This window comes from Atractosteus spatula, chromosome 21 (assembly GCF_055471065.1).
Source record: "Atractosteus spatula isolate fAtrSpa1 chromosome 21, fAtrSpa1.hap1, whole genome shotgun sequence".
In the NCBI taxonomy this organism is placed as follows: Eukaryota; Metazoa; Chordata; class Actinopteri; order Semionotiformes; family Lepisosteidae; genus Atractosteus; species Atractosteus spatula.
The window spans coordinates 17232070-17246731 of record NC_142726.1 but is presented as its reverse complement, the minus strand read 5'-3'; the positions used below and the strand labels follow the sequence as shown (position 1 = coordinate 17246731).

Sequence of the window (14662 nt, the reverse complement as noted above, 5' to 3'; positions counted from 1 at the left end):
AGAGGGGCGTGCAAAGCATGGAGAGAGCTGCAAGGCTGGAGTGACAAAGCAGAGAGCCAGTGAGAAGTGTGAAACAGGTGAGAGCAAAGATTTATCCTTGAGCCCCAGAGGAAACGAATACACTAAAATGTCTTATTTTCCACGGCTCAGGTCTTGTAGTTTTGCATGATCAATGTCCAGAGAGATCCCCAATAATCCAGATGTATTACACCAAAAGCCCTGTGGATACAGGATTCCAGTACTGGGAAACCTTAATAATTACCACAAGAAATCAGCATTTAAACTTGTGTTTAATAACATAACTCCACACCATCAAAGAGGACACCAGACACTTTGTTTTGTTGAAATTTAATTAAATTAAGAGAATGACTTAAAAAAATACACACTCCCATAACAATTTCAGCAACAGTTCAATTGCACTTACTTATCATTGGACTCCTCCATGTTAATCAAAATAAATACTGGATTGCTAATAAAACACAAATCTGTTTCATACTGTAAATATAAAAGCTACATTTCATGATACTGAAAGAAGGTTAAAACCAAACTAATATTTAGCAGTAATGCCAAGTAATCTATTGATTGACATTCTTAATTAGAAAAATACTTAATGCTTGTCATTTGTGTTTGTGTCGTTTCTTTTTACCCTCTAAAACCATTGTCAACTGTCTATACTGTATACATTGTGTTAAATACCAGTCTTTTGCACACATGTGAGAGTAAGAATACAGAAAAGCATTACATCATACATATATATTTCTGTAATCCATTCACTCTAACCTCCTCCTGAGGATTGTCACTATGAGACAGAGCCTCACCCAGATGACAAAGGGTGCAAGCTGAGACTACGCTTCGACACTCAGTTTACCTCAACCAGCATGGCTTCAGGAGTTGGGAGAAAACAGGAAACCAGAGCACCCCAAGAAACCCACGCACACTTGGGGAGAACATGCAATGCCCATACAGAAGGTGCCCTTGTTCCGAATCTTAGCCAGCACCCAAGAGCTATAAGACAGCAGCACTCACCACTGAATGACCATACCAGCCACGTATATAAAATAAGGCACCTTTTTTTCCCAGTTCCCCATGATGCACCAGACCATGTAGTTGACTATGAATAAAATGGAAACATCAGAATTTAAAGCCATCTTTATTAAGGGACTGTCTCTACTATATCACCATGAGCTAGGTTATTGAATCTGTGGGGGTCAGTGGGTTTCTCCAATCTCTCTGGCTCCTATGCTAGAGGCTAGCATACACAGAGATACTGCTGTGCAAGTCAACTGAAAGACAATGGCATAACACAGACATACAGGAGGGAGGACCCAGCAGATCAGGTGTGCAACAACTTCTTCCTCTTCACCTGAGCACGGTGCACCTCCAGGGGTGAGGCTCCTTCACGGTCTTCAGCGTGTACCTCCACAGGTAGGGACAGCTGGAGAGGAAGGCCTGGACCACGTCCTGCGACACTACGCAGTAGCAGTGGATCTCCCTGAGACCACCACAGCACAGGGCCAGGCTGATGAGGGCAGAGTTCAGCTCTTCGGAGGAGGTTGTCTGGAGCACCAGCCTCTCCAAAGTGCTGCAGTAGCTCTCTGCCACAAAGCCGATCTCCCTCACCAGATAGGTGTACGTGATCAGCTCCAGGTTTTTGATGGGAATCCCAGGTTGCAGAATCTTTAGAATCTTCTTGGCAGGTAGAGTATGATTTAAGATGGTGTTGACGGAAAGCAAGGGGTGTCTGGCACACAGAGAAGTCCAGCACTCTTTGGAAATGGCAGGAATGTACTTGTCTGTGCGCTCGCAGTACAACTCCAATAAGGAGAATGGAGGTCGTTGAGGCTCCAGGAGAGCCCTCAGCACATTCTCTGACAAGCTGGCGTAGAAGACCCCAAGAACACGCAGCTTGGGACACAGTGCCAGCACCTCTTTAATTGTCTCCGCGGTTACATTGCACACAAGAGTCTGATTATTGATATACAGCTTTTGCAGGTCGGGGCTCCTGCTGGCAATAGTCCTAATCAGGGAGTCCTTGAGTGTAAAAGGCATGTCCCTGAAGTCCACCTCCCTGAGCGAGAGGCCGCTGGCTTTGTTCAGACAGACACTCTCTATGCTTCTCAAAATGTCCTCGCCGGAATAGAACAGGGGGAATTCACCGGTGCAGGAGACGCACAGGGTTCTGAGTCTGTTGTCTCGATCTGTCGCGTAATTTAAAATTTGAATGGCTGTGTTCCGGTTGTTTATTTCCTTTAGGTCACTGAGCACAATTTTCAGGCGCTGAACCTTCCTGAGCAGTTTGCAGAACTGCTGGAAGCCGTGGTCTTCTGTTCCAAACTCACAGCTGCAAGAGTGATGCAGGTTGCAGATTTCATTAGTTGGATCAAACAAAAAAAGGCAAACACATCTGTTGCCTCTGTAACTACTTTGGTGTGTATATATTTGATAAACTATACACCTTTCATCTTATATTGAGCACAGTGGGTCTAGGAGCTGAACACTGACCTGCCTGACATTTTTTGCAGTGAGCAGCTCCCAGTTAGAGCTGGAGCTTCAGACTGTCCCATGCAACTCAGCTTGTAGCAACAGAACCTACTGAACCAATAAAGCTAGTTAACTTCTGAACAGGATGGGTGGCACCTACACCATGGCGAACACACCAACCAAACTGTGTCTGATTAACCATTCCAGGATGCTTGCATGTGGGGACTCAGCATAATAGGGAATTTTTATACAGAAGATTTTTATACAGTGAATATGTACACTACCACCTTTCACCTTTGGGTTTTACCCATTCAGACAACATGACCCACCTGACCTCAGTGCAGGTCCAGACGGAGGGGCTGGCCATCGTCTGGGACCATGACCTGCACACCTGGGAGGCACTGTACCTGTCACACATCGGCAGGAAGGAGAAGATCTGAGCCAGGATCTCCTCTGGTAACTCCACCAGGCTCCTGGGCACACAGAGGGGCTCTGATCATTTCCATACTTAGAAAACAGGAAAGATTTCAAAATAACATACAGCTCCCCGTTTTATTATTAATTTGATAACTCCAGCCTGTTTGACAGCCCACTTGAGAATGAGGTGAAGAGTGAAAGGTCTTTTTGGGGGGGAAGAGATGGAAGACAATGTTTTGCTTAGGTGAGATCAACAAGTTACAGCAGAAATGAAACTATTTAGAAACACTGAATTGTGCCGACAAGTATGGCGGACTTCAGGTTACCCGAAGAGCTGCTCATTAGAGAACAGTGTACCACGGAACCTTTATTTTTCTCTTTTCTGTCCAATTATAGATCTATCAAGGCGTGACAAGGGATTTTTAACAGCTGTGGAGGCTGACATCTTACACAGAGGATATAACTATCCCGAACAGAGTCTCATTCCTGGAGGTCAGACTGAACACATTTAACTCAGAATTCACTCATCACAGGTTTCCAACGCCAAAAGATTGTGGACCCCCACTTCTGCTTCTATGTTTATACTGTCCGTTATGATTTGGCAGAGTATCTTACCGGTATGCCCGGCCACCCCTACTCTTCTCTCCGTACTGCATAGCTCCCCTCTGCTCATCAGCAAGGCTGCTGTGTTCGCTACCGGCGTGACGTCACAACAAAACAAGGCCACATAGGAAGAACCGCCCCCTGCGGGCACCCAGGCGTCTCCCTCAACCAATCACAGCTGGCGTCCTCCCTTCCTACTACGTAATTGATGGCTGCTTCGCGAGATGACGATTGGAAGAGTTCTGCACTGATTCTGCAGTGGATCTATTAAAGTTCAACTGCGTAAAGTCAGCTGGAAAAATACATCAGGTCACACAGACACAAGAAGAAAGGGGGTACACTTCAGTTCATTTTCACAAACTCTACTGCGGTGGTGCAGCCTCGCCTTCAAAACAACCGACGAGCGGAGGCGGACAAAGACGAGTGTGTGAATTGCTATAATGCTCATATCACCCGCTAGCGCCACCTAGGCTTGAGGTGTGAAACACCCGTGTGTTACTCTGCGTGAATTCCGTGTAATGGAAAATTTCTTTCCATGGAATACAATCGTGAATTGTACGTATAGCAACATAATTACGGACTTAACAGTTTAACCCTTAAGTGTTATGGTACACAAGCAGCATAAATGTGTTTATGAGCAAATAAGAATGATTGCTAATAACATAGAACAATTACGGTGTTGTGGGTTTCTTTAATTTTACAAGTGGTCTATACAGACAATCGTGCTGTGCACTCCTACCAGATCCAAGACTGGAAATATTCGCCAATCATTCGACACAAATGATTGTGTGTCATCATGGCACAATGAGCAAAGAATTCATAGTCTCATCTGAAATAGAGGACAGGCTTCAGTCTGGTGTGGAATGCTAAACATATTGGAAAACTGCAACATTTCTAAGTCTGCATGGCAACTCTTTGGTTATGCTTGGTTCACAGTTGTTTAAGCATAGCTGGAAATGTTTTAAAACAAACATACACATTAAAACGGTATGGGCTAGTATATTTCTGAACCCAAGTCTATTTCCATTACACGTTCTGCAAAGGGATGTATGTGTCAGTCATGATTGCTATTGTGTAGTTCTGAGCAAGTGGAGTCTAGCATCTGAAAGTCCCAGATGCTTGCAGGCCCTTATTGTGTGGTGTCTGAGACAGGTTCAGTCAAAGCCTATGGCTTGTTCTTTTCAGTATTAGATCCTGACTCTGCTGGGTTATTGACAGAAGAACTGGAGGCTAATATAGCAGTACAAACAAGTGTCTTCTTTATTTTATGAAGTCTGTAATTCATTAATACATTTATGAGGATATAGTGTTCTATATTGAATAATAATATTTTTGATCTGTTTTTCAGATATACCAAAAGAGAAATTCCTAATAGAGTGGAGAAATAAATATAAAATAAAACCAGGACATGTTGAAAGGTAAGTATGTTTTCCTGTCTTGTGCAGTAATTACAGGGAACAGCTTGTTCCCAATAAACATTTCCACTTTTTTAGGAAATTATGGATCAGTGGGACCTTCGCAGACCATGACTGGTCAGGCAAAATCATTGCACAGTAATGGAGAAAGATCGGGACTGTATTTTATGGAAAAAATGGGGCCATGCCGATAATGTCTTAGACCAAAAACAATCCTAGGGTCAGTGATAATATGCTTAACTGTGACAAGACTGAAGTAATGCTTATTAGCACCCTCCATCAACTTCGTAAAGCCAGTCCTGTAACCCTGTCTGTAGATGGTTCTGTACTTGAGCTTCAATCAAAATTGAAAAACCCTGGGGTTATATTTGATTCTGGTTTAACATTCGACCCACATGTGCAGCATACTGTCAAAACATCTTTTTTTCACCTCAGAAATATCGCTAGACTACGCCCTATGCTATCGCTAACTGTGGCTGAATAGCTGATCAACACATTTGTGTTCTCTCGAATTGACTACTGCAATGCTCTACTCGCTGGGGTATCTAAATCTACTTTGAACAAACTGCAGTATGTCCAAAATTCAGCAGCCAGAATCCTGACCAGGTCTAGTGCAAATTATCACATTACTCCTATCCTGGAGTCCTTGCACTGGCTTCCGGTCAAATTCCGTGTAGACTTTAAAATCCTCATGCTCCTGTAAGGCTCTGCATGGCTTGGCACCTCAGTACCTGTCTGAACTTTTATCGCCCTACTCCCCACCTCGCAACCTTCACTCTTCTAATTCTGCCCTCCTTACTGTCACCCAAGCCCGTCTACACTCTAGGGGTGACAGGGCCTTCTCCTGTTATGCCCCCAAGCTCTGGAACTCTCTCCCCAAGGATATCAGAGAGTCACCTTCTCTAAACTCCTTCAAATCCAGACTCAAAACCCTCTTCTTTAGAAAAGCTTTTACTTAACTGGTTTCATTCTTCACCCCTCTGCTTTTCTTAGTACCACCATCCACGGTCTCCTCTTTATATTGTAATTGTGTTTTGTCTTGTGTATTCTTCTTATTTATTGTTGTTGTCATCCTGTAAAGTGCTTTGAGAAGCCACCTTTAAAGGTGCTATATAAAATAAAGTTTATTATTATTTTTATTAAGCATGTGTTACTGTAAAAGACTGAAATGAGACACTACTATGAGAAAACAAGACTGTTCTGGAGAACAATTCTGTTATTTTTCATAGCTTGTGTACCTGTGGTGAGCCTCAGCAATTGTGCATTTTCAAACCAAAGTGAAGTAAAGAGAAACAATGACATTCAAGCTGATCTTTATTGTTTCCATTCCAATCTCGTGTTGGAAATGTAAGCAGAAGATGAATGAATATCACTCACTTGTTTTACATACCCTTGGTTTTGTATGACAAGGCAAACACAGCATTCATTGTATTTCTTTACATCTATTTTCATGCTCGTGAAACACCATGGGATTTAACAGCCTGTGAATCTCCCGCGATCGTAATCTCTGTCAGCACCGCCTGCATGCTGGCCGCCGCACAGAGCCGATCCTCTGCAGAGCTGTCCAGTGTCCTGCGGCACACTCAGCCCTGCAGCCCAGCCGGGAATACAGTGTCGTGAGCGGGTGTTATAAACTCTACTGGTCCAATTTAATATATAAAGTTAATTTTTTTATAACTTGAGATAACATGTCAAATTTCAAAGCTCACTTTCTGTATTCCTACTATTACACAGGACCCTATCATTAGATAATAGCATCACTTTATTAACCCTTTACAATTTCTTGCATTAGGAATTTGTCTTTTCACATACCCCAGCTTGCTCTCCATGAGACACACAGACAGGGAGAGAGCCTGGGGTCAGAGCGCAGGGTCAGCCATTGTACAGCGCCCATGGAGCTGTTGGGGTTAAGGGCCTTGCTCAGGGGCCCAACGGAGTAGGATTCCTCTGCCAGCTGTGGGATTTGGACCAGCAATCTTCCAGCCACAGGTGCAGATCCTTAGCCACAGAGCCACTGCTCCACCCAGATTTAGGAAGATATAAGAATGTTCTTAGAAATAATATATGTTCTTAGATATAAGAACAATCATTACGATTCAAGAACCCCCCTGAGAAAGACAGGTAAATCAAGCTGCAGGTTAGAACTAAGAGCTAATGACCTAAAATGCATGGTCTCCGCACAGCAGACCTGAGGTCTGGAATGCAGCGCTCGGAGCCAGCGGTCATGTGACCCGAGCTGCCCCCGTGCAGGGGCGGCCGCGCGTACCTGACTGTGGAGCCAGGGCCAGGCCGGCCGGCCGCGAGGGCTCGCTCGCTCTTCCGCGCTCCGGGCACTTCCTGGATGTGCAGGGCTCAGCCCGACCTGCAGCTCACGCCTGCCGGAGCGCTGGAGCGCCTCTCTAATGAGCAACTTGTGCCCAGTGATACGCGCCGTCACACAGGAAATCGCTTTGCGTTGTTAAAGAGCGGTAAGTTGACGGGTATATTATGTGTATATACGGGTATATCATTTGTGATTTCAAAGGTTATAATATATCCAGTTTCCCAGATAAATATATCAGTCTTTTTACGGTTCCTTTAAACATGCTTTGGAGTTCTCAAAGTTTACTTTCGGTTTTCCCTCTGTCCTAGTCCTGAGGGTAAAAAGCGCATGGTTTGAAGACGTTTTCCCGATCGCATGTTTCGCGAAATCAAACCCAGATAAATGGATGCTAAGTTCAAACTGTGGAGTTCCAAAGCTTTTAAGAAGAATTGTTGTGAAAGCGAACTCAGCCATTCCGCGGTCGTGGCAGTAGAGCAAAAGCGATTTCTGACAAGAGCAATTAGACTCTTCAGAGTTTTAAGCAGCGGCCATTCTTACAGGAAACCTGAAGTGTATAGCCGGCGGATGGTGTTCAGACTGTACAGCTGTACTGGTTTAGAGATCCTCTTGGCAGCAGAGTCGCAGAGTCCTTCTCTTTGCTGGTCATCAGGAAGAGCAGAGAGTGCGCGGGGCCTGAGGTCAGTCTCGAGCTGTCTCCGGACCTGCGGTCAGCTCGACACACCTGGGCAGTGTGATGCGAGACCCACGGACCCACGGCTGCTCTCGGCCCTGGAGCGACACATCTGTTCTCTCAGTAAAGGGGAGAGTTTCAGAACAGACGGCTTTCAACTTTATTTTTGTTAACACGGCCAGTTTTTTAATGTTCCCTTTGTTCGGGGTCTTCCTGTGACCCCTGACCCTTATCAGTGGTTGAAATCCGTTAGCTTCCCTGTTACAGCCTGTAGGCCCCTGTACTCAAAACACCTGGCTCTCAGATCCCAGTGGGAACAGGAATTGAAGTGCCTGTATGGTATAAACGTAGGGTTCTGGTCCGGTTACCGTGAGGTATCTGGGACCGGGCTGGCTAGCCTGACCCGTACACCCTGGTTCTGCCCGTGAAGGCTGGTATCTGCTCCCGACAGGCTCGTGGGAAACAGGGCGTGCTCTCACAGGGGAGTGCCAGGAGGACGCTGTTGTGGTACCAATTGTGAGCTTCGTGACGGGTCGCGGCCCGTGAGGCCCGGGGCAGGCGTGTTCCGGGCGTGTCCAGTGTGGAGGGACGGGCAGCACCCCTCGCCCAGTGCAGTCGTCTGCTGCCCGCCGAGCGGCCGGTCTGCTCTCCAGCGACCTCAGTCCGCTCGCGCCGCGCTCCAGTCCCGCGCTCGCCGCCTGACGCTCATGCTGGTGGCTTTTGCAGGAGTCATGGCGTTTTAGGGAGACGCGGTCTGGGAGGAAGAGAGTGGACAGTGATGACCGGCCAATGGAAACGATGGAGGAAAAGGTAACTGTGCCGCAGGGAGGTGGAGGAGGAGGCGGCAGGTTTTTAAGTCCTTGTTTTCGTTCTGTCCTTGCTCTGACCTGTGTAAGCAACACACCAGCCTTTGCTTTTTTTTTCATACAAGATTTTAATCTCCTGTATCTTGTCATTTCCAGAAAGTGACGTCGGACTGCGCCGGTGGCATGTGGTCGGGGAGCCTGTTCCTCTTCCTGTGCTCGCGCTCTCGGGAGGAGGATCTCACCGCGCTGTTCGGGGACCCAGAGAAGAGGTTCGCAGTGTTCAAAGCCGTGAAGCTGACACTAGCAGGTGGGCGGCGAGACGGCTCTTGAGTGTCAGCCTGGCGATGGGGAAAGGCTTGCAAGTGTCTTCCTTCTCCTTGTCAGCCCTTTCCAAAAGAATTTTAATTGAGTTATCAAAGGACTGGGCAGTGGGTAGTCTTTCTTTAATTGAACGGTGCTGAAATCCGTTAAGCAAGTAGGGAGCTGACTGTTGCTCCGGCCTGAATTAAATCAAAGCTGCGATGCGCCTGCCAGGCACCATGCGCGGTGGCGATTTCCACCAGGAGCGGCAGGACAAGGCCATCCAGTGCTGCAGGATGCTAGAAAGGCAGGAAGAAGTGAGGGGGACCCCAGTGACCAGACCTCAGACCCCAATCTCCAGTGTGCGTGTCCACTGCAGGCTGTGAAAGTGAACCACGTTTTACTTTGTTTTGAGCGCTGTGCTAGTTTCTTTCAGTTTCTCAATCTAATGATTTTGTTCGGGGTCTTCCTGTGACCCCTGACCCTTATCAGTGGTTGAAATCCGTTAGTTTTCAGTTACAGCCTGTAGGCCCCTGTACTCAAAACACCTGGCTCTCAGATCCCAGTGGGAACAGGAATTGAAGTGTCTGCATGGTATAAACGTAGGGTTCTGGTCCGGTTACTGTGAGGTATCTGGGACGGGGCTGGTCAGTTGACCTTTCGCAGGCCTGTGGGCCCTGGTTCTGCCCGTGATCGCCTGATGCACACACACCTGTCCTATGGTCCTTGACCCAGGCTCTGCGGGGGCTGGAGGGACGCTCCTCCTGTAGTCAAGGGCTTCCTGCAGGGTTCTGGAGCTGATCTGGTTTATTATTGTTTTATCTACACTTGCTTTATGTTTCTGTGTGATGGTATTCATATTTTCGTAACCTCCCCCTCCTCCAGATGCCGCAGGTGGCCTGGAGGGGTACGAAATTCTGAAGCTGCACGATGCCCAGCCCAGCCTGGGCATCCAGATCAAGTTCATGGATGAGGGGGTGTGCAGGAAGTTCCTGCAGAGCTACGCCAGCGGGCTGGTGCAGCAGGTCTTTGGCCAGCACCTGAGCCGGACACTGTCCGGCCTGGAGGAGTCCACCTTCGAGACCCAGCTCAAAGCTGGGAGTGAGACACTGGACAACTGCCTCCCAGACGTGGATCTTTGCCTCCATCATGTTAACAGGGCACAGGTGAGAAACGGATTTGTGCTTTATATTGTTTGTTTAGCACTGGGCAGAAGTACTGTTTCAACCTTTCCCTAATGTGCAGCAGAATAATACTAATCCATGTGAAGGGAGCAGCACAAAGGGTAATATCTATAGGTTTGACCTGCTCCTACCCTTAATTTCCCCTTTACTGTTGAACGTTTTTCACATTATAGCTGCCCTGAGTGTATCTGTAGATCAGTGTCATCTGGACTTGGTGTCCTTAATCCAGGTGGGGCTGCACACTGGTGGTGGTGGAGAGGATCCCCATTACCTGTAAAGCGCTTTGAGTGGATTGTCCAGAAAAGTGCTATATACGTGTAAGCAATAATAATAATAATAATAATAATAATAATAATAATAATCATCATCATCATCATTTAAAGTCTCTTTTTGTTTGTGAAGGACACAAAACATAAATACAAAGCAGATCTGAAGTTACACACACTAGAACATTGTTCCTCTGTTTCAGCTAGAGTCCTGGGCGATCACTCCCAACAAATGACCTTTTTACCTTGACGAGTTTTGTTTGTTCATACAGTTAGATGTTCTTGTTTCTTTGTTCCAGCAATATTTTAGTTTTATGCTCTTTTTTTTTCCTCAAACCCTCACAGTGTCCATTGCATCTCTCCGTGATTCTGAGCCCGTTTCCATGGCAGCAGATGGTAGATCCGGGAGTGGCTGGAATTCCAGGCTCCCGGAGGCTCCAGGACGGCTCTCCGGAGGGAGATGGGGGAGCCTCACTGGCTGTGCTCCTCGCTAACCCCTGGCACTGAAAATCCTGTCCTGTCTTCTGATTGCAGCCGGACCGGCTACAGGACGAGGAGGTGTCCGAGCTGGAGCAGCGGCTGCAGAGCCTGGTCCTCGGGGACAGAGAGCCCCCCTCCAGCGCCCGGCCCCTGGCCTCCGTAGGAGGAGACACCCAGCTGCCCAGCAACTGCTTCCTCTTCCAAAACAGGATGTTCGGTAAGGCTGTCGACTCTTAGTTTTTCAGTTTCGCTAATTCTTTTCTTGGTTAGTCCGGCCAGTGCTGTCCTGCTGAATGGTGTCCCTCTGACAGTAGAGGTGTCGCAGCACAGGGTGTGGTACTCTCCTAGCCAGGGGGCTCCGGACCATGCTCCCCAAATCCCACAGTTGGGAGAGAGAGGCTCCGGAGTGGCTCAGCCAGTAAAGAGGAGAAGGGCTGAGCTCCGTGGTCCAGTGTCACAGGTTAGGTGGCGCAGTTAAAACAAGAATGTGCCATTTGTAGCTCGGAGCCATTCGACTTAAGTGCTGGAGCGCTCTGCTCAATGTGCACGGCCATTAATTCTCACACACGCTTGAGATTTTACACCATTGCAAGGATCGAGGCAGAAGCATGAGTGAAAGAGGTTTTAACTGTGTTATTTGTGCAGCTGCTTGAACTCGATTCCCTTCCTTTGGAGCCACGACAGCAGCAGCGATGAATCTGAAGTCAGACAAATAAAATGAGAATAATCAGAACTTGGAAAGTCTGTGCCCAGTATACATCTCTCACCAGGGACAGTCTGTGGGTGCACGTTACCTTGCCTGGCAGTGTGTGATGACACTGCCAGGCATTAAAATAAAAAATAGCTATGGCTCTCCAGTCGCCGGAAAATGTACTTTGGATTTATTGTTGCCTCTGGCAATTCTGCCCATATAACACCTCTTTATTCCCCTTGCAAAGAAACCAAGCATCTTGGCGCACATTGCCAAATAAATCTTTTTAGTCTTTCTTTACCAACCTGTAAGTAGTTTTTCATCTGTGCAAACAAGTGGGAGATGGCCAGCCTGAGCCGGGCGGTGGCCCGACGCGGACGTGCAGGTGGCCAGTCCGGTGCGGCTGTGACTGCGAGACATCTCCTCCCTTGCAGGTGACAGGCAGCTGACGACAGCCGACCAGCAGGGCTTTGCAAGTCACATCGGAAAGGACTGGAAGAAAGTGGGGCGCTCCCTGCAGAGAAGCTGCAAGGCGCTGAAGGGCTCGGCCATCGACAACCTGGCCTACGAGTACGAGCGGGACGGCCTGTATGAGCAGGCGTACCAGCTGCTTAGCAAGTTCATCCAGGCAGAGGGCAAGGCTGCCAAGCTGAGCCGGCTGATCAGAGCCCTGGAGGAGAACAAGCTCATCGGGATTGCAGAAATCCTGCTGGACGTCCAGCCCCAGGAATAACTGCCCGCCAACTGTGTGCCGGAGCAAAACCCATCAGGCGTATCGCATGCCTCTCAGCGACGTTTTCACCCTTTCTTTTTTTTGTAGGTGGTAGAGATGCCCAGTGTCCTTGCGGCCAGTTTGCACAACGTCCCGGCCATTAAGGTGCCGTGGCGAGACGTGAAAAAAGTCTGACGTCCTTCTTTTTTAGGGGAGAAAGGCACAGAATTATGAAGGAGGCATAAAAAAAAGAAATTCTGCTCGGTTATTCCAGTTTAAAAAGCCTTTCAGTGTCATTGTTCATTACTGTTATAACATTGTGCCAAGTTAATTTTTGGTTATTTTTGACCTCATTCATTGGGGGCACCCAGTATGTGCGTTCAGCTGTGGAACTGGTGCTGCAGCTGTAGCCAAAGGGAATATTACCTCCTTTATGTAAAGATTTTTGGGGAACAAAAAAATGATGTGATGTGAAAGTGAATAACTAAAAATGAAGCTAAAGAGAACTCCCATTGTGCCTCGGGTCATTTTCGCTATAAAAGAGACCAGAGAGGACACTGGTGCTAATTCAAAACTGGTTTAGGCTTCACCTGTCCTGAACCACAACTACTGGGAAGTTCATTCTCCTATTTCCTCTCCTTTGCTGCACTGGAAGGAGGATTTTCCCCTCTGGAGCCGAACTCCAGCTGTTGGGACATTCTGGAGCCATGACTCCCAGCTGTGGGACTGGAGCACGACTCTGTGTATTTGAAACACTGCAGTACGTCTTTCAGTCTCTGCCCTCTGTGATTGACAAAAGTGCATCTGACAACTGAATCCTTGCATGTAAAAATTAGTGGGTCTCAAATTGTTCTCGGAGGTTGGAGTTTAACCTGGGTTTGGGCATCAAAGATATTTGAATCTGGAAGTTGTTTTGGAAAAATATGTAAGGTGAGATTTTTAATTAAAAATTGTAAGGAAAATAAAAGGATCTTCATGTATTTTTTGTTGCCAGAACAGAAGAATGTTTTTTTAAAACGGAAGCAGCTCTGAAGCTGTGAGTAGGAAAAGGCACTGTGCTCCTAAGAACCCCAATCTTGGAATCAGTGAGGCAGAGGAGCTGCATCCGAGACAGACGCACATGAGAAACATAACCACAACATTGACATCTTTCACTTCTACTTAGAAATCTCCTGCATCACTTCCTCTCATTGTTTGTAATTAAGTGGTGAGGTTAACGGAAGGGACTAACTAGAGTTTAGGTGCTGGTGTCTGTATGTCGCTCTCCTCAGCAGATAGCCCTTTTGTGTGTTGTAGTTCAGCTGTGCTTGCAGCTGGACCTCAGAGCTGCTCATCCTTTAGCAGGCCTGATTGCCTTCAGCGCTGCCACTCTGGTGTCATGCTGCATTACATGGGCTATTTTTAAACCACAGAGGCAGGTTCTTAGATCATTTTTAAAGAAAAAAAATCTGCACAGGATACACAATTGATTTCTCTGACTTCACCATCCTGACTGATGACAGCAGATTTGTCAGTGGCCTTGTGGTAAAAGAAAATGAGCTAGATTTTTAATCTCTGCTTCTGTGGCGTTCCTTCATGCAACTGTGTCACGTTGTTGATGGATTGGACCCACAGCAAATCGGCTGACGGTGTCAGATAGAGATCTGATTGGGTTCAGATGAAAGCCACAGCCATGAGCTACAGAGCTCCAATTCAGTCCAGTGCAAAAGTGATGGCACCCGTCACAGTAGCAGTGCTGTGTTCAACCCACTCTGGGAAACCAAGTGGGGATTTAGGCCACAGATTACAAGGCGACTGGTTTAATGGGCTTCTCCTGAGCATACCTAGAACTGACGCTATCTTCAAGATGACAGCTGATGCAGAGGACATTAACAATGCACTGCAGAAACTTTCAACCTTCCCTTACAACAGACATTTACTTTCACTGCTTTGTCTCCATGCTCTTTCTAGCCATGTTCTGAAAACAGACTCAGTGCAAAGAGTGTTTTGTTAACTTTTGCATATACAGTAGCAAATATGCACTTATGCATTTGCATAAGTAAATACATATGCAAATATGCAATTCCAAGTGCATTTTATTAACACAGTAATCGTGCTCTCTAACCTTACCCTTAATCTTTAGGAACAATACTTCCTTAACATTGAATTAATGCAGTAGAGGATACCACTTTTCAAGGCCTTCAAATGAGAAGCTCCTGGGTTTTTCCTGTACACATTATATCAAATGTACCGGTTGTGCTTCATGGAACAACCACGTGACATTGAGATAAATTTCATGTTCAATGGTTCCTAGCAACAGTCAGCAAGCACGCAC

The 14662-nt window shown here is 46.8% G+C and overlaps 2 protein-coding genes across 5 annotated transcripts; one reads left to right on the top strand and one right to left on the bottom strand.

Moving 5' to 3' along the window:
- Positions 1-332: 332 nt before the first annotated feature.
- fbxl8 (F-box and leucine-rich repeat protein 8) lies at positions 333-3586 on the bottom strand. Of its 3 annotated transcripts, XM_088938729.1 has the most exons (4): positions 3514-3583; positions 2811-2954; positions 2503-2589; positions 349-2341 (listed from the first exon to the last, which is right to left on the bottom strand). In XM_088938729.1, the coding sequence occupies exons 1-4, from the start codon at positions 3552-3554 to the stop codon at positions 1360-1362; spliced, it is 1254 nt and encodes a 417-aa protein (XP_088794855.1). In that variant the 5' UTR covers positions 3555-3583; the 3' UTR covers positions 349-1359. The 3 variants fall into 3 exon arrangements, with proteins under 3 accessions (XP_088794854.1, XP_088794853.1, XP_088794855.1); XM_088938728.1 differs by lacking the exon at positions 2503-2589 and having other exon boundaries at positions 333-2341; positions 3514-3586; XM_088938727.1 differs by lacking the exon at positions 2503-2589 and having other exon boundaries at positions 333-2341; positions 2816-2954.
- A 3566-nt stretch (positions 3587-7152) lies between these two features.
- On the top strand, positions 7153-13315 carry tradd (tnfrsf1a-associated via death domain). Of its 2 annotated transcripts, XM_088938812.1 has the most exons (6): positions 7153-7384; positions 8636-8719; positions 8872-9022; positions 9901-10181; positions 11000-11162; positions 12071-13315. In XM_088938812.1, exons 2-6 carry the CDS (start codon positions 8699-8701, stop codon positions 12367-12369), a joined length of 915 nt encoding a protein of 304 aa, XP_088794938.1. In that variant the 5' UTR covers positions 7153-7384; positions 8636-8698; the 3' UTR covers positions 12370-13315. The 2 variants fall into 2 exon arrangements, with proteins under 2 accessions (XP_088794938.1, XP_088794939.1); XM_088938813.1 differs by lacking the exon at positions 8636-8719 and having other exon boundaries at positions 7254-7384.
- Positions 13316-14662: the final 1347 nt, after the last annotated feature.